At 40.6% G+C, this 26,047-nt stretch overlaps 1 protein-coding gene across 1 annotated transcript; it reads right to left on the reverse strand.

The window, feature by feature from the left end:
• Positions 1-9,103: 9,103 nt before the first annotated feature.
• LOC110462062 (testis-specific serine/threonine-protein kinase 1-like) lies at positions 9,104-15,080 on the reverse strand. Its single transcript, XM_021515848.1, has 4 exons — positions 14,765-15,080; positions 11,414-11,562; positions 10,829-11,036; positions 9,104-9,530 (listed from the first exon to the last, which is right to left on the reverse strand). The coding sequence occupies exons 1-4, from the start codon at positions 15,017-15,019 to the stop codon at positions 9,195-9,197; spliced, it is 948 nt and encodes a 315-aa protein (XP_021371523.1). The 5' UTR covers positions 15,020-15,080; the 3' UTR covers positions 9,104-9,194.
• Between the last annotated feature and the right edge of the window lie 10,967 nt (positions 15,081-26,047).

Here is a 26,047-nt window from a genome sequence, read left to right on the forward strand (position 1 = left end):
TGCAGGGTTGATTCTTTATACACTCTTGATAGAAAATAAGCTAACATTATCCTGACTAAACATCGGGAATCACACCTAATGAATCTTTATTAGAATAATAAATATAATATTACGTGTACTTATGTCATCTTTATAGTGAATTAATGTTCATTCATTTAAAACAATTGGTAGTCCTCCATTACATCATGCTACAAATAAAATGTAATGATTCTAAGCATTTCGCCTATTCAGAGGAAGTCGTTAAAAATGTTTAACACATTTGAGACATTCACCTTGAAAGTGCGTCAAGGTCTCTCATTTGAACAAACTTGATAAGCCTTCATCCCACAATACAACTGGCCAAATATCCAAAAGAAATCATTTACTTGTTTAAACACAACTAGACTCACGACTATGAAAATGGATAAAGTCCTTCATTTGAAGCATGTTTTGGGTCAAATATAATTAGGCTAGGCATTTTGGCTATTCAACAGAAGTTGTGGGGTTTTTTTCAAAACACCCTCTCATCCGGTCCCGATGGAAGTTTAAATTTGTTCAGGACTGAGTTTTAACTATGTATCATGTAAATTGACATTACCTCAGCCGATATCAGCCATCTTTCTCAAACAGCAGGAATCGTTTTCTTCAAGTTACCGAAAATTAACTATCACAACTAAGAAAAGCCGTGTATTTTAATGTTAATCATTGTTACACACACACATTTGGAGCTGTTCGTATCAGTACGACTTGTGTAACATAAACATACAAAATTTTACATTTAAACACCTATATTTACATGTCTCCCGCCTTCAGCTTAGTAAACTCTGACTGCATATAAATTAGCGTATACGCAGCGAAAAAAGGCTCGGCGGATTGATACTTGTTTCAAATATGGCGCCGTCCACGTTTCAGCAAAATAACAGTCCAATGACAACCAATTCTTGGTTCATTCACCATCTAGATACAAAGAACATATTCAGGATCCATTATGTCTAATTATACAACAAAAGAATGCTTACAAACTTCTTATTCCTTGGATGCACATTCAAATTTCTTTGGCGGTAACGTCAACAATGGCGGCTTCGCTCTGAAACATTCGACCGCGTCACTCCATAAGCAGTGTGTCAATGCGCGTACATGATGACCGTTGTAAATGAATATAAAAGTTCGAAGGAATTCTAAAATTGCTTAATTTTAAAAATTAAAAACCACGAAAGGAAACAAATAGTGTTGTTCACTGCGTATTTTTTTTACTCATATATCTATGTAGATTCACTGGAACTATTTAAGCATTGAACTGTTTTTGTATGGTATATATGATCGATTTGAATGACAGCTTTGCAAGCAAACCACATAATGTGCAAAGCTGTGTCATTCAAATCGATCATAAATACCATACAAAAACAGTTCAATACTTATATTTACGTTTTCTCTGTTTCTTATGTTCTTTTTTAACTTACAATTTATATTTAAACTTTAAAGTTTCCGCCTTATCGACAGTCCACACAAATTCGTTCAATAGTTGGAACAGCGTGTTGTCGCATGCTGATTGGCAAACAAATTAGTACTTTGAAATTTTAACAAACACTTCAATTTTATTCTACAATTCAGTATCAATACAATTGCGTATGATATGTATATAGGGTGATTTAAGTTTATCAATAGAACTCTGAGCTGAAAGTTATATTTGAAATTGTTTCGATTTTTCCCCGGAACAAATTTCGCGCATTGATAAATAAAGTGAACACCGTAAATTCGAGTTATTTTTGGAAGTTACAAATGTAATTCGAAATTAACTCTTTGCTCATTTTGTGAAGAATCCAGGCGTGAACTTATTTGTTTATTGTATGAGAACCTGACAACAGTCGGTAGATTCTATAACGGCCTCGTTATTTGACATGTCAGAAACTGAGGAAACCGTGGATGCGAGACGCGTGAAACTGATAGCGTTTGAAGTGAGTGATCTTGCGACGGAGCACAGGTTCGTTTCAAATGTCTGAAATGTTTATGTGTGCTGTGACTCATATCGGTAGGTCTGTAACATATGTGTCAGTAGGTCTATAGAATATGTGTATTTCAGACATTTGTAAAGAGCCCCTGTTGATCAGTGCAGTGTAACAGACGATATTTCTGATAAATTCAAAAATTGCACGAGCGTTAAAATTGTTTCCATTGCCAGCATTGGCTATTTCAACCGATGTGCATTTTGTACGATATTGCAGACCTTGGTCTTGTTTTCGTTGTAATAAAAGTGTTTTTTTATTTTATTTTTATTTTGCACATAAATTTACAATGACATTGTCAAATCTCACAATGCCCAGCGATATTTTAGCAGCCGTCATGTTTATTTATATTGGATATTGTAGTTCCGGTCAGTGTTGTATTAATACGCTAAGAATTGTGTCTCGTGATGCATGGTAACTAAAGTCCCATCAACGACACAACTTTCAAAAAGACTATATAGTGACAACGCCATGCAAATGTAAATATACTGTCGTGGCAACCCGCTTCGACGTGTTTTGTTGTGTAATGTAGCATTTAAACCTTTTTTAATGTAAATATAAGGATTGACCTAACGCGCACCGTAGAATATGTTCGTTGACAACTGCGTTCATACTACCGTATACGCCGTCAAAATGAAGGTCAATCCTTAAACAACTGCTTGCACATTTGAGCAAAAGCACGGAAGCCTAATGACATTACAAATGTTGTTTTGTGAAGTCATTCAGGCGTGTTTACAACAATGTTTATTTATAGGCATTTCAGTCTAATCTTCTTCTGTACTTGTGCTTGTCGGCATTTTGATAATACGATTTTTGAACGAATAATTAACCTAAACCCTTACTTATGTGACAAATTTGCCTGCATTAACGTTATACAGTGGTCGCGAAAGAAATAGTAACATTTTTGATGTCATTTGTTTCCATTTGGTTTCATTTTGGCAAGTAAGAGACAAATCTCTAATTTATTTCTGTATTACCCATAGTATCCTGGGATATTGCGTCGACATTGTTTATCTTTTATTAAATCAGCTCGTGGCTGTGGGACATGTTAGTGTAACACCCGTGATGGTACAGTGTGGTAACGCCGTACACCCCAACCTCACACGCACAGCATATAGCTACTTCTCAGATAAAAACTCTAAATATCATATCATTGACTTTTACGAAAGCAGCAACACGTCTTGATATTGAATAAACAAACAATGGTGGATACCCCCTCCCCAACATAAATACGTTTTCCATTAAAACCGAGAGCAAAGCAGAACTGCCGAGATGTTTGTCCGAGTAGCATCAGCACACTGCTAACCGTCCGTCAATCCTCAGCAAATAACATTATAAAGATCGGCACTAACCACGTTTGGGCAGACATACTTTCTACTTATTGCGATAAATGTCCTATTTTCTTTATTCAGACTGAAAGGCTCCATTTTTGCCTTCGTAAGTGAGTCTTGACATTCGATAACAAAAGAAACAAGCGTATGACGTCACACTTCCATTAACGTGGACTTTGGTGAAGCAAACCAATTTCGAGGTAGCTATATTCGGTATAATGTGATCGCTGATTTGTGTGACTGTTTTGTTTGTTTGGGCAGTGTTGTTTGTTATGATTTTATTGAGTGATGCATATATACATGTATAACTGTTATTTCGTGTGCTGCGGTGTTTGGTATCGTTGTCTTGTTTGATAACGCTGTTTAATGTGACTGTGTTGTTTGTACGGGCTGTATCAACTGACACGGCTGTATTGCATAATATCACCGTTTTTATTGATGTATCAATTGGTATGACTGCGGATTTATTTTTTAATTTTCAGTTGTTTATTATGACAGCGTTGTATTATATGTCTGTGATATTGCTGTTCATTAAGGCAGTGTTGTTTGATATGTCTGTGATATTGCTGCTCATTAAGGCAGCGTTGCATGACATGTCTGTGATATTGCTGCTCATTAAGGCAGCGTTGCATGATATGCCTGTGATATTGCTGCTCATTAAGGCAGCGTTGCATGATATGCCTGTGATATTGCTGCTCATTAAGGCAGCGTTGCATGACATGTCTGTGATATTGCTGCTCATTAAGGCAGCGTTGCATGATATGTCTGTGATATATTGCTGCTCATTAAGGCAGCGTTGTATGATATGCCTGTGATATCGCTGTTCATTAAGGTAGCTTTGTATGATATGTCTGTGATATAGCTGTTAATTAAGGCAGTGTTGTATGATATGTCTGTGATATTGCTGTTCATTTAGGTAGCGTTGTATTATATGTCTGTGATATCGCTGTTCGTTAAAGCAGCGTTGTATGATATGTCTGTGATTTGCTGTTCATTAAAGCAGCGTTGTATGATATGTCTGTGGTATTGCTGTTCATTAAGGTAGCGTTGTATTATACGTCTGTGATATCGCTGTTCATTAAAGCAGCGTTGTATGATATGTCTGTGATATTTCTGTTCATTAAAGCAGCGTTGTATAATATGTCTCTGATATTGCTGCTCATTAAGGCAGCGTTGCATGATATGTATGTGATATATTGCTGCTCATTAAGGCAGCGTTGTATGATATGTCTGTGATATCGCTGTTCATTATGGCAGCGTTGTATGATATGTCTGTGATATTGCTGTCCATTAAGGTAGCGTTGTATTATATGTCTGTGATATCTCTGTTCATTAAAGCAGCGTTGTATAATATGTCTCTGATATTGCTGCTCATTAAGGCAGCGTTGCATGATATGTATGTGATATATTGCTGCTCATTAAGGCAGCGTTGTATGATATGTCTGTGATATCGCTGTTCATTATGGCAGCGTTGTATGATATGTCTGTGATATTGCTGCTCATTAAGGCAGCGTTGCATGATATGTATGTGATATATTGCTGCTCATTAAGGCAGCGTTGTATGATATGTCTGTGATATCGCTGTTCATTAAGGTAGCGTTGTATTATATGTCTGTGATGTCGCTGTTCATTAAAGCAGCGTTGTATGATATGTCTGTGGCATTACTGTTCATTAAGGCAGCGTTGTATGATATGTCTGAGATATTGCTGTTCATTAAGGAAGCGTTGTATTATATGTCTGTGATATCGCTGTTCGTTAAAGCAGCGTTGTATGATATGTCTGTGATTTGCTGTTCATTAAAGCAGCGTTGTATGATATGTCTGTGATATTGCTGTTCATTAAGGCAGCGTTGTTTGATATGTCTGTGATATCTCTGTTCATTAAAGCAGCGTTGTATAATATGTCTGTGATATTGCTGCTCATTAAGGCAGCGTTGCATGATATGTCTGTGATATATTGCTGCTCATTAAGGCAGCGTTGTATGATATGTCTGTGATATTTCTGTTCATTAAAGCAGCGTTGTATAATATGTCTGTGATATTGCTGCTCATTAAGGCAGCGTTGTATGATATGCCTGTGATATCGCTGTTCATTAAGGTAGCGTTTTATTATATGTCTGTGATATAGCTGTTCATTAAGGTAGCGTTGTATGATATGTCTGTGATATTACTGTTCATTAAGGCAGCGTTTTATGATATGTCTGTGATTTGCTGTTAATTAAGGCAGTGTTGTATGATATGTCTGTGATATTGCTGTTAATTAAAGCAGCGTTGTATGATATGTCTGTGATATCGCTGTTCAGTTAAGCAGCGTTGTATGATATGTCTGTGATATTGCTGTTAATTAAAGCAGCGTTGTATGATATGTCTGTGATATCGCTGTTCATTAAGGCAGCGTTGTATGATATGTCTGTGATATTGCTGGTCATTAAGGCAGCGTTGTATGATATGTCTGTGATTTGCTGTTCATTAAAGCAGCGTTGTATGATATGTCTGTTATATTGCTGCTCATTAAGGCAGCGTTGTATGATATGCCTGTGATATCGCTGTTCATTAAGGTAGCGTTTTATTATATGTCTGTGATATAGCTGTTCATTAAGGTAGCGTTGTGTGATATGTCTGTGATATTACTGTTCATTAAGGCAGCGTTTGATGATATGTCTGTGATTTGCTGTTAATTAAGGCAGTGTTGTATGATATGTCTGTGATATTACTGTTCATTAAGGTAGCGTTGTATGATATGTCTGGGATATTACTGTTCATTAAGGCAGCGTTTTATGATATGTCTGTGATTTGCTGTTAATTAAGGCAGTGTTGTATGATATGTCTGTGATATTACTGTTCATTAAGGTAGCGTTGTATGATATGTCTGTGATAATACTGTTCATTAAGGCAGCGTTTTATGATATGTCTGTGATTTGCTGTTAATTAAGGCAGTGTTGTATGATATGTCTGTGATATCGCTGTTCCTTAAGGCAGCGTTGTATGATATGTCTGTGATATCGCTGTTCATTTAGGCAGCGTTGTATGATATGTCTGTGATATTGCTGGTCATTAAGGCAGCGTTGTATGATATGTCTGTGATATCGCTGTTCATTTAGGCAGCGTTGTATGATATGTCTGTGATATTGCTGTTCATTAAAGCAGCGTTGTATGATATGTCTGTGATATTGCTGTTCAGTTAAGCAGCGTTGTATGATATGTCTGTGATATTGCTGCTCATTAAGGCAGCGTTGTATGATATATCTGTGATATCGCTGTTCATTAAGGCAGCGTTGTATGATATATCTGTGATATCGCTGTTCATTAAGGCAGCGTCGTGTGATATGTCTGTGATATTGCTGTTCATTTAGGCAGCGATGTATGATATGTCTGTGATATCGCTGTTCATTTAGGCAGCGTTGTATGATATGTCTGTGATATCGCTGTTCATTAAGGCAGCGTTGTATGATATGTCTGTGATATCGCTGTTCATTAAGACAGAGATGGTTAAGAGCAAGACTAAGATTTTGTCAATAGTTCCGGGGTCCCTGCTTGGGCCCAATGTAACAGAGGAAATTAGTTTTTTTCTAAGTGCTTGCGTAAGGGATCGAGCACAGGACCTCTCTTTGAGCTAATGGGGTATTTTCCAAATTGGTAGGAGGCGGCTAGCCTTTTACCAGTGTAATAATTACGACATTCGTATTTTTGCGACAGTAGACAGTGTTAAGCAGAAAGTTTGCACCATAAATTTTCTGTACTGCGACTGCCTGACGACTTAACTATTAATTTGTATTTATGTGACAAATTTGTACGGCTGCGCTATTTAGTGTTGGTGCGTTGTTTGATGTAACGGCGTTTATTGGCCAGCCAATGTAGGTGAAATATTTTCTTTTAGTTCAAACATGAAATTTCTGCTGCTGATAGTAAAGACTTAAAGACGCGGAGAACTTAACGTACAGCCACGACAATTACTAGCACGATAGGAATAACTTTCCTATATTTGGCACGTGTCCGTCAAAATCAATTATTGTTTGGGTCCCAAAAGAAAAATAAGCTTATTCGAATAACAACAGCAAATAAATCATAATAAGAGTAATTCGAGGTTCTTATATACCGCTTCATCACAATCTAGTTCGTAGGTCGTCTCAAAGCGGTTCACAAATTATTATCCATGGTTATATGGCCTTTGCAACCAGCCAATATCTTTCTCAACTCCCTGGGGAGCATACAGCCAGTGCTGCCATTTTGGCGCTAACAGCTAGCATTCAACAGTTCTAGCGCTGGTTAACTACGTACTCATTTACAGCTGAGTAGACTGGAACAAGCGGAGTAAAGTATCTTGCTCAAAGATACAACACAGTATCGTGCCGTGACTCGAACACGCAACCCTTCGGTCACGAGCCCGGCGTCCTACCACTAGACTACCGTGCCTCCCAGAGCCTATTCGGATCACACAAAAAATTGGAACCAATTCGGATCACCACCAAGTAACGACTACGTAGAGTTCAAGTGAGAAATCATTGGACAGCCGGCCTTCTGTTACAGAGGAACAACTCAAGTTTTAAATGCATGATTGAGTAGGTATCGCAGAAATTCCCCCATATATAGATAACGAAATATAGTGGACGTTCTAGTCGGTCTTTGTTTTAGAAATAGTCAATATATGTGCTTGTATTATAGTGTAATATAAAACAAGGTTGAGAAAAAGATAGGGAAAATAAAATGAAATGCCTATACCCTCATTTGACAAAGCAAAGCAGTCCCCGCAGCTCGCTCGTTTACATTTGCGGGAGAGGTATCTGGAAGAGCGTTAGTCTGTTGGGAAATAAGTGACATGATCCATGGTTATTAGCCAATGAAAGGTGTTGTTACATCGAACACTTGGTAGAATATGCATATTGTAATGCTTGAAGTTGTTAAAATTAATCGATTTATTGTCATGTGACAAAAATGATCCAATTTAAGCTAGACTTGTATTAAACTTGTAAAAGAAGACACTTGTAATTAATTGAAACATTCTGATGAAACAAGACCTTGTCATAACGCCTTCTGGTATTGACGATCACTGTGAACTGTTGATGGTAATTCCGTCTACACTGGGGAGAACTTTAGAGACTTGTGTAGCATTAGTGAACATAAGGATGAGTGATCAACATTTCCTGTAAATCGAGGAAGATGTACTCGGTGATACGTTCTGTTATCTTCTTCCCTGTCACAACTGCACCCATGTGTGTAATCCATACATGCATGTGTGTATGTGTGCTGGGTGCATACCGGGGTGCAGAGGAGATATACATATGTATAGAAATGTATGTTATTCCAGGAGTTACGCTCACTCAAAATCGGAGGCTCTGTAAACACCACCTTGTGGATGATACTAGTTTGATCCTCTTGACAAACAGAAAAAAAGAATCGCGCAGTAAGGACACGATTATTTTGACCGGCTTTGAAGTCATGTGTCGCTCCCCTTTAATCTTCATAAGAGAGATATAAATCTAGCGATTGTGGTTTTTTTTATACATGAAACCAATCAAATACGTAGCTAGCCGCGTACCCTTGATTTTGTCATGACATATTCTAGGGATGTAGAGATCGGGAAATCGAACCCCGGCAGTCGTTATTTGTGTATTTAGTTGATCACATTTGAGCTGTGTTGTAATGTGTCGTTTTATGGTATAATCAGTTGATTAACATTGCATTATTTTCTTTTTTACAGTATAAAAGTGTTCTCCATCCAAGAGTTTTCTGTGATATATTATAATAACGAACAAAATATTTCAGTCAAATTTATTAAAATATAAATGAGTATCTAATTGGTGAATTATGTATATTATTATTAAATTAACTTGACGACAAATAAATTGATATTCTCGTAGAAAGTATAACAGATTAAAGCTGGCTACCGCTCCTTGAGGCGGACCTTGTCGGTGAGGTCTATCTTGAGAGACGAGCCAAACGAGTTGTCCTTTCTACAAACAGGTCTGTCGGAGCTACTGGATGCTTGCTGGTTCTGGTCACATTCGCCGTTCTGCGCAGCAGCGTTCAACACGAATGGGTGATTTTTGATTGCGGCAACATTCGGTCGCTTCTTGACGTTAACCTCCAACAGTCTGATGACGAGGTCCTTCACATCCAGGGACAACTTTTTGCCTCTGGAGAACCCAATTTTCTTTTCAAGTTGTTGGTTGACCATCTTCTTGATATTTGAGTCGTCATAGGGCATAGAGGCGCATACCTGTTCAAGGCAGTAAACAAAATGAAAAAGGTCACTGTAAACATACTTACGAACCAGCTGTTAAATAATTGGAATTTTTGGCAGATTGATACGTAATTTGGTCACCTCGCCATCTAAAATATACTTAGTGATTCACAAATTTAAATGTGAGGAAGAAACCAACGGCACAATGTCCTTCCTAGACACTCTAATGGTAGATAAAGAGGACGGAACCGTGAAGGTATTGGTCTATAGAAAAAAGACCCATGCGAACCATTACCCGAACTTCAAATCTCACCATCCTTTGCACCAGAAATTCGGCGTCATACGTACATTGCTCAACAGCTGTGATACAATAGTCACAGAACAACAGGACAAAACACAAGAGCAGAATCACATCGCTAGGACAATGAGAATTGTGCATATCCGGAATGGGCCCTAAAACGGGTACAAACACAGTGTCAAAGTAAGGGGAAGAGCAAGAAAATGCCAATGAAGGATAAGAACAAAACCAAAGGTCAAGTGGTCATCCCGTATATAAAGGATATATCCGAAACCATCCAGAGGATATATGGCGGTCATGACATAGCAACAGCCATGAAGCCCCACAAGACGCTTCGCAATATCCTAGTACACCCTAAGGATAAAACACCTAAAGAAAACGTCGCAAAGCGTTTTGGGGTCCGCCTTGGTGATCACCGGAAAGACACAGAAACCCAAGATGGTAAAAAAATCACCTGATCAGAAAGGAAGCAGTCGAAGTCCCAGATAAATAAATCGGAAAGCACAGACCATGCCACACAGAAAACCCATGTGATTGACTGGGATAACTCCAAAGTTTTGGACAGAGAGAGCAATGTGTTCAATCGGCAGATAAAGGAAGCCATCTGGATAAGCCGCAGTGGGCCAGTTCTAAATCGAGACGAGGGGGCTCAAATACTCTCGCACATCTATGACCAAGTATTAAACAAAGCGAAGCTGAATGGAGTCATTTCGATACATATATAACAGCTATTTTACATACGCTTACAGCGTAGCCGAAATTGTCATCGACTTTATGGACAACTCGTACACATTTTACACCTTTGTGCGCATACGCTTCACTGGCCATTTGTCTGATGAAGGTGACAGTGTACACATCGTACAGGTCATCGAAACGTCACATACAAGATTCCATTGATTGTGTAAAAAGAACTCCTCATAATATACTCATAACGGCACTGCAGTAAAAAACAGAATATCATACATTGGCCGCGAATACTTCAATGGTGTGTGTACTGAAATAATAATATGACGGAAGTTACAGAAAACTGCCTCACCATGATATACAGAATGACCCCCATGCTCCAGATGTCGTGAGACGGTAGGTGATAGGGAATTCCCTGAAGAACTTCCGGAGCTGCGTATGCTGCGCTTCCGCAAAATGTCTTGCTGACGTCGCTAGGTTCGAAGTAACGAGCAAATCCAAAATCGGATATTTTAATGTTGTTCATACAATCCAGAAGGAGATTTTCACATTTCATATCTCTGCAAAAAGAAAACGGAAAAAATAGATGCAGGTTAGGTATATTGTAGCAGAAGAAATGTACATTTTGCAGTTCAGCTGAACTAGATATTTTTGTACTTTTAGCATTGAATTAAGAATGTAAATTTCCTATGTATCAACTTCGGAGGTCGAATCGACATCTTACCGAATTACGTATGTCCATACATTTCAAGTAGTTTGTGTCGAGAGAAATAAAGATCATTTTTGCGAAAACAAAGTTCGCCCTAACGCACACAAACACGGCTTCGGAACAGTAGAATAGGGCGACAAAAATCACATTTGATTTGCATTCACTTTCATGTGAACAGGAAATAATCAGCCCTCTGATAATAACGATTATCACACGTGCAGCAATTACCTGTGGACTATTTTCTGTCCGTGGAGATAGGCCACGGCGTAGACAATTTGTTTGAACATGGTCTGGGCACGATCTTCTGGCACTGCTCCGCGGAGTTTGATGTATTCTAAAAGATCCCCGTGGCCTGCATACTCCATCATAATATAAACCTGGAAAATGGGGGTATGAAAATATTTAAAACATAAAGAAATCGTTCTCCCTCTTTTTTATTCAAACCAATAAAGTCATCCACTAAAAAGAGTCCAACCCATCTGAAGCTGTCTATAGAATGTAACTGTCTAAAGTATTCACCTGTCTATAGAATGTAACTGTCTAAAGTATTCACCTGTCTAAAGTATTCACCTGTCTATAGAAGTCACCTGTCTATAGAAGTCACCTGTCTATAGAATTCGCCTGGCTACACAAAGTCACCTGTCTATAGAAGTCACCTGTCTACCGAAGTCACCTGTCCACCGATGTCACCTGTCTACCGATGTCACCTGTCTACCGAAGTCGCCTGTATACCGAAGTCGCCTGTCTACCGAAGCCGCCTGTCTACCGATGTCAAATGTCTACTGAACGTCACCTGTCTACCGAAGTCACCTGTCTACCGATGGCACCTGTCTACCGAAGTCACCTGTCTACCGATGGCACCTGTCTACCGAAGTCACCTGTCTACCGATGTCACCTGTCTACCGAAGTCACCTGTCTACCGATGTCACATGTCTACCGAACGTCACTTTTCTACCGAAGTCCCCTGCCTCTTTATAATTAAGTCATCTGTCTATAGAAGTCACCGTTTACCGATGTCACCTGTCTACCGACGTCGCCTGTCTACTGATGTCACCTGTCTACCGATGTCCCCTGTCTACCGAAGTCGCCTGTCTACCGAAGTCACCTGTCTACCGATGTCACCTGTCTACCGAAGGCGCCTGTCTACCGAAGTCGCCTGTCTACCGACGCCGCCTGTCTCCCGATGTCACATGTCTACTGAACGTCACCTGTCTACCGAAGTCGCCTGTCTACTTATAATTAAGTCATCTGTCTATAGAAGTCCCCGTCTACCGATGTCATCTGTCTACCGAAGTCGCCTGTCTACTTATAATTAAGTCATCTGTCTATAGAAGTCCCCGTCTACCGATGTCATCTGTCTACCGAAGTCGCCTGTCTACCGAAGTCGCCTGTCTACCGACGCCGCCTGTCTCCCGATGTCACATGTCTACTGAACGTCACCTGTCTACCGAAGTCACCTGTCTACCGATGTCACCTGTCTACCGATGTCACCTGTCTACCGAACGTCACTTTTCTACCGAAGTCCCCTGTCTCCTTATAATTAAGTCATCTGTCTATAGAAGCCACCGTCTACCGATGTCATCTGTCTACCGAAGTCGCCTGTCTACTTATAATTAAGTCATCTGTCTATAGAAGTCACCGTTTACCGATGTCATCTGTCTACCGACGTCGCCTGTCTACTGATGTCACCTGTCTACCGATGTCACCTGTCTACCGAAGTCGCCTGTCTCCCGAAGTCCCCTGTCTACCGAAGCCGCCTGTCTACCGATGTCACATGTCTACTGAACGTCACCTGTCTACCGAAGTCCCCTGTCTACTTATAATTAAGTCATCTGTCTATAGAAGTCACCGTCTACCGATGTCATCTGTCTACCGAAGTCGCCTGTCTACCGAAGCTGTCTACCGAAGTCACCTGTCTACTGAACGTCACCTGTCTACCGAAGTCGCCTGTCTACTGAAGTCATCTGTCTACTGAACGTCACCTGACTACCGAAGTCGCCTGTCTACTGAACGTCACCTGTCGTGTAAATACCAAAATATCGATGTATGATTTGGGTAGGGTGGTGGGATGGAGTTATGGGAGGGTAAGGAGGATGAATGGTGGGGTGGAGTGACGTGTTGGATGACGTGAAGGTTTGATGGGATTGAATTAGGGGAGGGGGGGGGGAGAGTGACGGGTGGGGTTGGGGCGAGTTAAGGGTGGATGGGATTGAGTAAAGGGGTGGAGTGATGTGTGGGTGGAGGGGAGTAAGGGGCGGATGGGGAGGAGATGGGGAGGAGTTAGGTTGGATGGGGTTAAGTTAGGGGATGGAGTGACGTGTGGGCGAAGTGGAGTAGAGGTGGATGGGAATCTGTATCTATCGGTTCCGGTTTTGATACAACGGGAATGAGTGACTTGTGGGTGGGATGGAGTTCGGGGAGGATGGGGTGGATTTAGGGGTTGACGACTACCGCGCAGCGTTTACGTCATGGCTCGTGCGAAAGAGAGTTTGGGGATACTTCGATGGATTCTCATAGATTTCTCATAGGTAATACATCAATGGAAAGCCTGTGGCTGGTACATGTAATGATGTTATTTATCTGCATTTCGTTAATTAATTGGTTGATGATGGAGTGCGCGAAGAATGGCATACATTGTATGAGATTAAATATATCTAGACGTCTAGTGAAGTCTAATTGTCGCAATAGTATTAATAAATATTTACACATCGTAGATTAAAAGAACGGATAAAATGTGTGTGCATGATCTTTCCAGTGCACGTTTAACCTATTTTTAAAACTATTTAAACTTTCGGCATTAACCACTACAGCTGATAGATTGTTCCTATTAGTAACTACACGATTGCTGACAATGTTCTTGGTGGTGTTTAAGCGGCGTTGTTTCTTAAAGACCTTTAGCTGGTGACCTCTAGTTGCCGGATAGGTGGATTCAGTAAATAATTTAGACTTGTCTGCATCATCCACACCACTCAGAATTGTGTACACATGAATCGTATCAGCCCCTAGTCTTCTATATTCAGGTGTGGGAAGTCCTAGTGGTTTTAGTCGATCTGGGTTAGGTAAGTCTATGTAATTAACCGTTTAGTTGCCAGTCGTTGTATGATTTCCAGTAATTGTGAGCTCGAGTCTTTATAGGAGGGGTGACCATATTGTGGAGCAGTACGCAATATGAGGTCTGACAAGTGATTTGTATAATAATAGGAATATGTTGATTGATTTAGAAATTGCATCTAATTACGACTAAAGAGAATCGGTAATTATTATTTACTTGTTAAATATCATCGGTGTCATTAATCAGGTGCTGTAGTATTCCGGTAACTGCTGCATTTATATAAAAACGTAGTAACAGTATTACCGTCAAAATGTTCAGTTTACTATGTAAACAACATTTTTTCTCGATGTGGGGGAGTTTTCTCTTCATCTTGTTGTTCTGTCGTAAAATGGAGCTGCCGGTGTTATATACTGCTTTAACACACGGCACGTAATAAACACACGCATTGTTATATATGACGGCTATCCGATCATAAATCCAGTCAGGGTGACGGCAGAGAGCGAGAATATTTAGAACGAAAATCATACCTTTCCGTTGAATTCTATAATTTCATACAATTTCACCACGTTCGGATGATCGATCCATTTGATGATGTCTAATTCTCGAGGAAGGAACTTTTCCCGGAAGTCTTTAGGCGCCTTTTTCCTGTTGATGATTTTCACTGCGACCCTGCCATTGAGTTTTGAAGAAAATGCGCTCTTGACTTTAGCGTAGGAGCCCTCCCCCAGCAAAGCGCCGAGGGCATACCCGCTCTTCTTGAGCTCAGCTACTTCATCGTCCATTGTGCCGACTCTTTTATTGACTGATTAATGATTCGCCCAGCAACACCAAAACTCAGTTGTGACGTCATAGATATGTTGGCTTAATGACGTCATAATCACATATCCATTATGACGTCACAGACTAAATAGCCAAAACTGGAAATTGCCAACCGTTGAATATTTCGGGCAATATACCCTTCTTCAGTGACGATGGATTTGCTTTTTTTCTTTTCTTTTCATTATTGAACTTTGACCGCGTCTGTCTGGAGATAGGAGGTCCTAGAGGTCGAATGTCGGCCAGGCCGCTGTATTTTATCATTCCTTTTGCACACAAACAAAAAACAAATCATTGGTCGTGTACTGATTTGGAACGTTTCACTCGGATAGAATGCACGGTAAACCGAGAGCCTTTATAAGATAATATATACCTTATATTTTACTGACGATCAATATGATGACCGTTACTGATTTCCTTATATTTCAAATTACCAGAGACGTAGGACCGTTACTGATTCCCTTACAAAGCCGGATTATAAGTAGTCGTGTATTTGTTTGATGCCGACACGTTATTGGAAGTGTCCTTCAGAGCCCGGAGAGGGAGCTTGTTAAGATGTGCATACTGTCTGGGTCCTTAACTTTTCTTCTTCTCTTACACGGAACATTAAGATTTATTGACAGACTTCAGTCTTTATGATTATACGTTTTTGTATGATGTACCACCACAAATTAGACGTCCTTTATCACTAATGGGGAAATCAGATCGGATCATTTAGCTAATCCGAGTAGTGAAATGTCCGCTCATCAAGTCCTAATGAGGCAATCAAAGACAAAAGAGAGGGCGGAGAGTTACGGTTATCTCAAATGGTTGCTGGGGCGGGGTATCACAAACGATTGTCAGTAAGGGAGGGGTATCATAACTGGTTGAAGAGGAAGAAGTATCACAAACGATTGTCAGTAATGGAGGGGTATCACAAACGATTGTCAGTAAGGGAGGGGTATCACAAATGATTGTCAGTAAGGAAGGGGTATCATGACTGGTTGAAGGGGAAGAAGTATCACAAACGATTGTCAGTAGGGGGAGGGGTATCATAACTGGTTAAAGGGGAAGAGGTATCACACACGATTGTCAGTAAGGAGAGGGTATCATAACTGGTTAAAGGGGAAGAAGTATCACAAACGATTGTCAGTAAGGGGAGGGGTATCATAACTGGTTGAAGGGGAAGAAGTATCACAAACGATTGTCAGTAGGGAGAGGGTATCATAACTGGTTGAAGGGGAAGAAGTATCACACACGATTGTCAGTAGGGAGAGGGTATCATAACTGGTTGAAGGGGAAGAAGTATCACAAACGATTGTCAGTAAGGGAGGGGTATCATAACTGGTTAAAGGGGAAGAAGTATCACAAACGATTGTCAGTAAGGGGAGGGGTATCATAACTGGTTGAAGGGGAAGAAGTATCACAAACGATTGTCAGTAGGGAGAGGGTATCATAACTGGTTGAAGGGGAAGAAGTATCACAAACGATTGTCAGTAGGGAGAGGGTATCATAACTGGTTGAAGGGGAAGAAGTATCACAAACGATTGTCAGTAGGGAGAGGGTATCATAACTGGTTGAAGGGGAAGAAGTATCACACACGATTGTCAGTAGGGAGAGGGTATCATAACTGGTTGAAGGGGAAGAAGTATCACAAACGATTGTCAGTAAGGGGAGGGGTATCATAACTGGTTGAAGGGGAAGAAGTATCACAAACGATTGTCAGTAGGGAGAGGGTATCATAACTGGTTGAAGGGGAAGAAGTATCACACACGATTGTCAGTAGGGAGAGGGTATCATAACTGGTTGAAGGGGAAGAAGTATCACAAACGATTGTCAGTAGGGAGAGGGTATCATAACTGGTTGAAGGGGAAGAAGTATCACAAACGATTGTCAGTAGGGAGGGGCTATCATAACTGGTTGAAGGGGAAGAAGTATCACACACGATTGTCAGTAGGGAGAGGGTATCATAACTGGTTGAAGGGGAAGAAGTATCACACACGATTGTCAGTAGGGAGAGGGTATCATAACTGGTTGAAGGGGAAGAAGTATCACACACGATTGTCAGTAGGGAGAGGGTATCATAACTGGTTGAAGGGGAAGAAGTATCACACACGATTGTCAGTAGGGAGAGGGTATCATAACTGGTTGAAGGGGAAGAAGTATCACACACGATTGTCAGTAGGGAGAGGGTATCATAACTGGTTGAAGGGGAAGAAGTATCACACACGATTGTCAGTAGGGAGAGGGTATCATAACTGGTTGAAGGGGAAGAAGTATCACACACGATTGTCAGTAGGGAGAGGGTATCATAACTGGTTGAAGGGGAAGAAGTATCACACACGATTGTCAGTAGGGAGAGGGTATCATAACTGGTTGAAGGGGAAGAAGTATCACACACGATTGTCAGTAGGGAGAGGGTATCATAACTGGTTGAAGGGGAAGAAGTATCACAAACGATTGTCAGTAGGGAGAGGGTATCATAACTGGTTGAAGGGGAAGAAGTATCACAAACGATTGTCAGTTAGGGGAGGGGTATCATAACTGGTTGAAGGGGAAGAAGTATCACACACGATTGTCAGTAGGGAGAGGGTATCATAACTGGTTGAAGGGGAAGAAGTATCACACACGATTGTCAGTAGGGAGAGGGTATCATAACTGGTTGAAGGGGAAGAAGTATCACACACGATTGTCAGTAGGGAGAGGGTATCATAACTGGTTGAAGGGGAAGAAGTATCACACACGATTGTCAGTAGGGAGAGGGTATCATAACTGGTTGAAGGGGAAGAAGTATCACACACGATTGTCAGTAGGGAGAGGGTATCATAACTGGTTGAAGGGGAAGAAGTATCACACACGATTGTCAGTAGGGAGAGGGTATCATAACTGGTTGAAGGGGAAGAAGTATCACACACGATTGTCAGTAGGGAGAGGGTATCATAACTGGTTGAAGGGGAAGAAGTATCACACACGATTGTCAGTAGGGAGAGGGTATCATAACTGGTTGAAGGGGAAGAAGTATCACAAACGATTGTCAGTAGGGAGAGGGTATCATAACTGGTTGAAGGGGAAGAAGTATCACAAACGATTGTCAGTAGGGAGAGGGTATCATAACTGGTTGAAGGGGAAGAAGTATCACAAACGATTGTCAGTAGGGAGAGGGTATCATAACTGGTTGAAGGGGAAGAAGTATCACAAACGATTGTCAGTAGGGAGAGGGTATCATAACTGGTTGAAGGGGAAGAAGTATCACAAACGATTGTCAGTAGGGAGAGGGTATCATAACTGGTTGAAGGGGAAGAAGTATCACAAACGATTGTCAGTAGGGAGAGGGTATCATAACTGGTTGAAGGGGAAGAAGTATCACAAACGATTGTCAGTAGGGAGAGGGTATCATAACTGGTTGAAGGGGAAGAAGTATCACAAACGATTGTCAGTAGGGAGAGGGTATCATAACTGGTTGAAGGGGAAGAAGTATCACAAACGATTGTCAGTAGGGAGAGGGTATCATAACTGGTTGAAGGGGAAGAAGTATCACAAACGATTGTCAGTAGGGAGAGGGTATCATAACTGGTTGAAGGGGAAGAAGTATCACAAACGATTGTCAGTAGGGAGAGGGTATCATAACTGGTTGAAGGGGAAGAAGTATCACAAACGATTGTCAGTAGGGAGAGGGTATCATAACTGGTTGAAGGGGAAGAAGTATCACAAACGATTGTCAGTAGGGAGAGGGTATCATAACTGGTTGAAGGGGAAGAAGTATCACACACGATTGTCAGTAGGGAGAGGGTATCATAACTGGTTGAAGGGGAAGAAGTATCACAAACGATTGTCAGTAGGGAGAGGGTATCATAACTGGTTGAAGGGGAAGAAGTATCACACACGATTGTCAGTAGGGAGAGGGTATCATAACTGGTTGAAGGGGAAGAAGTATCACAAACGATTGTCAGTAGGGAGAGGGTATCATAACTGGTTGAAGGGGAAGAAGTATCACAAACGATTGTCAGTAGGGAGAGGGTATCATAACTGGTTGAAGGGGAAGAAGTATCACAAACGATTGTCAGTAGGGAGAGGGTATCATAACTGGTTGAAGGGGAAGAAGTATCACAAACGATTGTCAGTAGGGAGAGGGTATCATAACTGGTTGAAGGGGAAGAAGTATCACAAACGATTGTCAGTAAGGGGAGGGGTATCATAACTGGTTGAAGGGGAAGAAGTATCACAAACGATTGTCAGTAGGGAGAGGGTATCATAACTGGTTGAAGGGGAAGAAGTATCACAAACGATTGTCAGTAAGGAGAGGGTATCATAACTGGTTGAAGGGGAAGAAGTATCACAAACGATTGTCAGTAGGGAGAGGGTATCATAACTGGTTGAAGGGGAAGAAGTATCACAAACGATTGTCAGTTAGGGGAGGGGTATCATAACTGGTTGAAGGGGAAGAAGTATCACACACGATTGTCAGTAGGGAGAGGGTATCATAACTGGTTGAAGGGGAAGAAGTATCACACACGATTGTCAGTAGGGAGAGGGTATCATAACTGGTTGAAGGGGAAGAAGTATCACACACGATTGTCAGTAGGGAGAGGGTATCATAACTGGTTGAAGGGGAAGAAGTATCACACACGATTGTCAGTAGGGAGAGGGTATCATAACTGGTTGAAGGGGAAGAAGTATCACACACGATTGTCAGTAGGGAGAGGGTATCATAACTGGTTGAAGGGGAAGAAGTATCACACACGATTGTCAGTAGGGAGAGGGTATCATAACTGGTTGAAGGGGAAGAAGTATCACACACGATTGTCAGTAGGGAGAGGGTATCATAACTGGTTGAAGGGGAAGAAGTATCACACACGATTGTCAGTAGGGAGAGGGTATCATAACTGGTTGAAGGGGAAGAAGTATCACAAACGATTGTCAGTAGGGAGAGGGTATCATAACTGGTTGAAGGGGAAGAAGTATCACAAACGATTGTCAGTAGGGAGAGGGTATCATAACTGGTTGAAGGGGAAGAAGTATCACAAACGATTGTCAGTAGGGAGAGGGTATCATAACTGGTTGAAGGGGAAGAAGTATCACAAACGATTGTCAGTAGGGAGAGGGTATCATAACTGGTTGAAGGGGAAGAAGTATCACAAACGATTGTCAGTAGGGAGAGGGTATCATAACTGGTTGAAGGGGAAGAAGTATCACAAACGATTGTCAGTAGGGAGAGGGTATCATAACTGGTTGAAGGGGAAGAAGTATCACAAACGATTGTCAGTAGGGAGAGGGTATCATAACTGGTTGAAGGGGAAGAAGTATCACAAACGATTGTCAGTAGGGAGAGGGTATCATAACTGGTTGAAGGGGAAGAAGTATCACAAACGATTGTCAGTTAGGGGAGGGGTATCATAACTGGTTGAAGGGGAAGAAGTATCACACACGATTGTCAGTAGGGAGAGGGTATCATAACTGGTTGAAGGGGAAGAAGTATCACACACGATTGTCAGTAGGGAGAGGGTATCATAACTGGTTGAAGGGGAAGAAGTATCACACACGATTGTCAGTAGGGAGAGGGTATCATAACTGGTTGAAGGGGAAGAAGTATCACACACGATTGTCAGTAGGGAGAGGGTATCATAACTGGTTGAAGGGGAAGAAGTATCACACACGATTGTCAGTAGGGAGAGGGTATCATAACTGGTTGAAGGGGAAGAAGTATCACACACGATTGTCAGTAGGGAGAGGGTATCATAACTGGTTGAAGGGGAAGAAGTATCACACACGATTGTCAGTAGGGAGAGGGTATCATAACTGGTTGAAGGGGAAGAAGTATCACACACGATTGTCAGTAGGGAGAGGGTATCATAACTGGTTGAAGGGGAAGAAGTATCACAAACGATTGTCAGTAGGGAGAGGGTATCATAACTGGTTGAAGGGGAAGAAGTATCACACACGATTGTCAGTAGGGAGAGGGTATCATAACTGGTTGAAGGGGAAGAAGTATCACAAACGATTGTCAGTAGGGAGAGGGTATCATAACTGGTTGAAGGGGAAGAAGTATCACACACGATTGTCAGTAGGGAGAGGGTATCATAACTGGTTGAAGGGGAAGAAGTATCACAAACGATTGTCAGTAGGGAGAGGGTATCATAACTGGTTGAAGGGGAAGAAGTATCACACACGATTGTCAGTAGGGAGAGGGTATCATAACTGGTTGAAGGGGAAGAAGTATCACAAACGATTGTCAGTTAGGGAGGGGTATCATAACTGGTTAAAGGGGAAGAAGTATCACAAACGATTGTCAGTAAGGGGAGGGCTATCATAACTGGTTGAAGGGGAAGAAGTATCACAAACGATTGTCGGTAAGGGAAGGGGTATCATAACTGGTTAAAGGGAAAGAAGTATCACAAACGATTGTCAGTAAGGGAGGGGTATCATAACTGGTTAAAGGGGAAGAAGTATCACACACGATTGTCAGTAAGGGGAGGGGTATCATAACTGGTTGAAGGGGAGGAGGTATCACAAACGATTGTCAGTTAGGGAGGGGTATCATAACTGGTTGAAGGGGAAGAAGTATCACACACGATTGTCAGTAGGGAGAGGGTATCATAACTGGTTGAAGGGGAAGAAGTATCACCCACGATTGTCAGTAGGGAGAGGGTATCATAACTGGTTAAAGGGGGAGAGGTATCACAAACGATTGTCAGTAGGGGAGGGGTATCATAACTGGTTGAAGGGGAAGAAGTATCACAAACGATTGTCAGTAGGGAGAGGGTATCATAACTGGTTGAAGGGGAAGAAGTATCACCCACGATTGTCAGTAGGGAGAGGGTATCATAACTGGTTAAAGGGGAAGTGGTATCACACACGATTGTCAGTAGGGGGAGGGTATCATAACTGGTTGAAGGGGAAGTAGTATCACACACGATTGTCAGTAAGGGGAGGGTATCATAACTGGTTAAAGGGGAAGAAGTATCACAGACGATTGTCAGTAAGGGGAGGGTATCATAACTGGTTGAAGGGGAAGTAGTATCACAAACGATTGTCAGTAAGGGGAGGGTATCATAACTGGTTAAAGGGGAAGAAGTATCACAGACGATTGTCAGTAAGGGGAGGGTATCATAACTGGTTGAAGGGGAAGTAGTATCACAGACGATTACTGTTTAGAAGGCAGACTGAAAGAGAGAAGGAAGGGTCGCTAAAAATACAATGACAACACTATAATAAAGCTTGTTTTTAAGTCAGTCAATTGTATTTTAGTGAAATCGTGTAACATCAACGTTTTCTGACTGATTTAATAACCAACCCGTGCGTTAGCATTGCTATTAATAACTACCGCGTACGTTAATTTTATTATCATAGATCTCATTGCACATTAACTGAAATATCAGTAAATATAATCCACCTTTACGTTAATCTGTATTAGCAATAATCCATCCGTACCTTATTTACTCCCATTTTTCATTGAACTTTACCTTCCAAGATTGATATAAGCAGGCTTCCCCTACCTTGAGGATCTCTAACTAAACGCTTCTTTTTCTAACCTGTGGCTCTGTCGACAATTAGATAACATCATAATCACCATGAGAGTTGGGGAATCTCTGCTAAACCCTGGTGGTAAGGGATGATTATTTTTCTTCCGTCTTTAATACACGGAGAGTTTGAGAATTCTCTGCTAAACCCTGGTGGTAAGGGATGATTATTTTTATTCCGACTTTAATACACGGAGAGTTGGAGAATTCTCTGCTAAACCCTGGTGGTAAGGGATGATTATTTTTATTCCGACTTTAATACACGGAGAGTTGGAGAATTCTCTGCTAAACCCTGGTGGTAAGGGATGATTATTTTTATTCCGACTTTAATACACGGAGAGTTGGAGAATTCTCTGCTAAACCCTGGTGGTAAGGGATGATTATTTTTATTCCGACTTTAATACACGGAGAGTTGGAGAATTCTCTGCTAAACCCTGGTGGTAAGGGATGATTATTTTTATTCCGACTTTAATACACGGAGAGTTGGAGAATTCTCTGCTAAACCCTGGTGGTAAGGGATGATTATTTTTATTCCGACTTTAATACACGGAGAGTTGGAGAATTCTCTGCTAAACCCTGGTGGTAAGGGATGATTATTTTTATTCCGACTTTAATACACGGAGAGTTTGAGAATTCTCTGCTAAACCCTGGTGGTAAGGGATGATTATTTTTATTCCGACTTTAATACACGGAGAGTTTGAGAATTCTCTGCTAAACCCTGGTGGTAAGGGATGATTATTTTTATTCCGACTTTAATACACGGAGAGTTTGAGAATTCTCTGCTAAACCCTGGTGGTAAGGGATGATTATTTTTATTCCGACTTTAATACACGGAGAGTTTGAGAATTCTCTGCTAAACCCTGGTGGTAAGGGATGATTATTTTTATTCCGACTTTAATACACGGAGAGTTGGAGAATTCTCTGCTAAACCCTGGTGGTAGGGGATGATTATTTTTCTTCCGACTTTAATACACGGAGAGTTTGAGAATTCTCTGCTAAACCCTGGTGGTAAGGGATGATTATTTTTATTCCGACTTTAATACACGGAGAGTTGGAGAATTCTCTGCTAAACCCTGGTGGTAGGGGATGATTATTTTTCTTCCGACTTTAATACACGGAGAGTTGGAAAATTCTCTGCTAAACCCTGCTGGNGGATTCTCTGCTAAACCCTGGTGGTAAGGGATGATTATTTTTCTTCCGTTTTTAATACACGGAGAGTTGGAGAATTCTCTGCTAAACCCTGGTGGAAGGGGATGATCATTTTCTTCCGACTTTAATACACGGAGAGTTGGAAAATTCTCTGCTAAACCCTGCTGGTAGGGGGTGATTATTTTTCTTCCGTCTTTAATACACGGAGAGTTGGAAAATTCTCTGCTAAACCCTGCTGGTAGGGGGTGATTATTTTTCCTTCCGTCTTTAATACACGGAGAGTTGGAGAATTCTCTGCTAAACCCTGGTGGAAGGGGATGATTATTTTTCTTCCGTTTTTAATACACGGAGAGTTGGAGAATTCTTTCGTCTTATTTCAGTCACACCTTCAAGATAGCAGTCTTCTGGTTCTGTTCAGTAATCAGCAAGTCCTTTTGGATACCACTGGCATGTTTAATTCGCAATTGACCTCTCCCTTTGGACACTTCCTTGACAATTGACCTCTCCCTTTTGACACTTCCTTGACACCACCTAGGCTATATTTTAGCCAACCATCAGATAAAGGTAGTCTAAAAATGTACATGCCGTGACTATCTTTGATTGCGATTGGTTCGAAAAACAGCAATAGTTGGTAAAGGACCAGGAGAAATCAGCAAAATAGAAAATTGTGAAGAAGAACATGTTTTGGCCAATGAAAGGCCAAGGCAGAAATCTTTGATTTCAAATGAGTTAAAAGCCCATAAGAGGGTCATTGGCACTATTTTTGCTAATTTTCTAAAATCATTAAACCTAGAGACCCCCCCCCCCCCCCCCCCCCCCCCNATACTTCACCTTTATCATTTTGTTCAATTGGCCTATTGATGTTTCATAATAAAATTGGTTCAAATCCATTGATCAGTTCTATAGTTGTCTGTTGAACATTTGTACCTTTATCCTCTGCACTTTGGGAGGCACACTCTTCATTTAAAAAACAATGAGTCCTGTTTACCAGGTGATGCATCAGACTAAATATGGTTCAAATCTCATCACCTATTATAGAAATAAGAAATAATCTTTTGAGATTTTATCTCAATCTCCCCTACTGAACCTCATCCTTTGCCCCAAGGGAGGCCAACATCTTGACAGTGATGTTTCAGACCAAAATGTTCATTTATAAAACATGGAGTCCCCCTTGGCCTGGTGATGTTTCAAACTATTTTTTGTCAAAATCTGACCAGGTGTTCAGAAGGAATAAGCTTTTAAAGGAAGATGTTGACAGACAGAGGCCTCACATAGTATAAGTTCAAAAGTCCCTCCAGTCTAAGTAAGCTAAAAAGCACACTGAAACAGAATTCTATTTACTTTTGTTTTATTATTGAAAATAGAAAATGAATTAACTAAAAAACAATTATGATGAAAATATTTGTTGCGACATATTTTTGAGCATTGTAAAAAAAAACAATAGTTTTTAAATGTAAGACACAATTGAAACTATCACATTAATCACATCACTATGTTTGTTAATGACAAACTATCCATACACATTTAACATTTTGATCATTAGACTTTTGTGTTCATATTTTCTTGATTTACTAACACACTCAACAACTATAAATAAATTCCACAAAGTGTACATGTACCTAAATGTTAACAGGACCATGCAATTCCATTCTGTTGCAAATGTGTTGATTTGATTAAATGGATAGTGTAACAAGTGGATTAGTGGTGGCTGGTTTAATCACGGTCTATTGTTAAACCGGGTCTATTGTTAAACTGTGTCTGTCAGTCCATCACTCATAAACGAAATCAATAAAACAAGTTAATGGTGGTACGTCTATCTATATATTGTTAGCTTGCATCTAGGTGTAAGTTCAGTACACTTCAATTTGTTCAGTTAAGTACTGTGTTCCTAGGTTTTATGTCTGGTCATAGTTTAAAACAAGGAATGGTTTATAACAGCTAGCATTTCTTAATTGTTGGGTGTATGATACAGTAATGTATAAATAATAATCTGTAACAGAAATCTACATCAGTATCACAGTCCATTCCAGTCTGACAGGCTAAAATGTCATCTTACCAGTGACTTATACTTGGTTCAAATGGTTGTAACACATTCCATATAAGTAAAATATGTACTTCAATGATTGAAAATGACCAGCAAAATACAATCCTAAAGTTCTCTAATCTGAACCCGAGGGACACAGGTCTGATGTTCATACTGTGGATATTACATGTACATATTCTTAAAATATATTCTGTGAAAATCAATGATAACAAAAATGCCTTATGGTTATATGGTTTAAAGTCTTTCAATATTTACAATATAATATAGCTTAACATTTAAAATAAACACTTAATGTTTCTAAATAA

Source organism: Mizuhopecten yessoensis, unplaced genomic scaffold (assembly GCF_002113885.1).
Source record: "Mizuhopecten yessoensis strain PY_sf001 unplaced genomic scaffold, ASM211388v2 scaffold10743, whole genome shotgun sequence".
Lineage (NCBI taxonomy): Eukaryota > Metazoa > Mollusca > Bivalvia > Pectinida > Pectinidae > Mizuhopecten > Mizuhopecten yessoensis.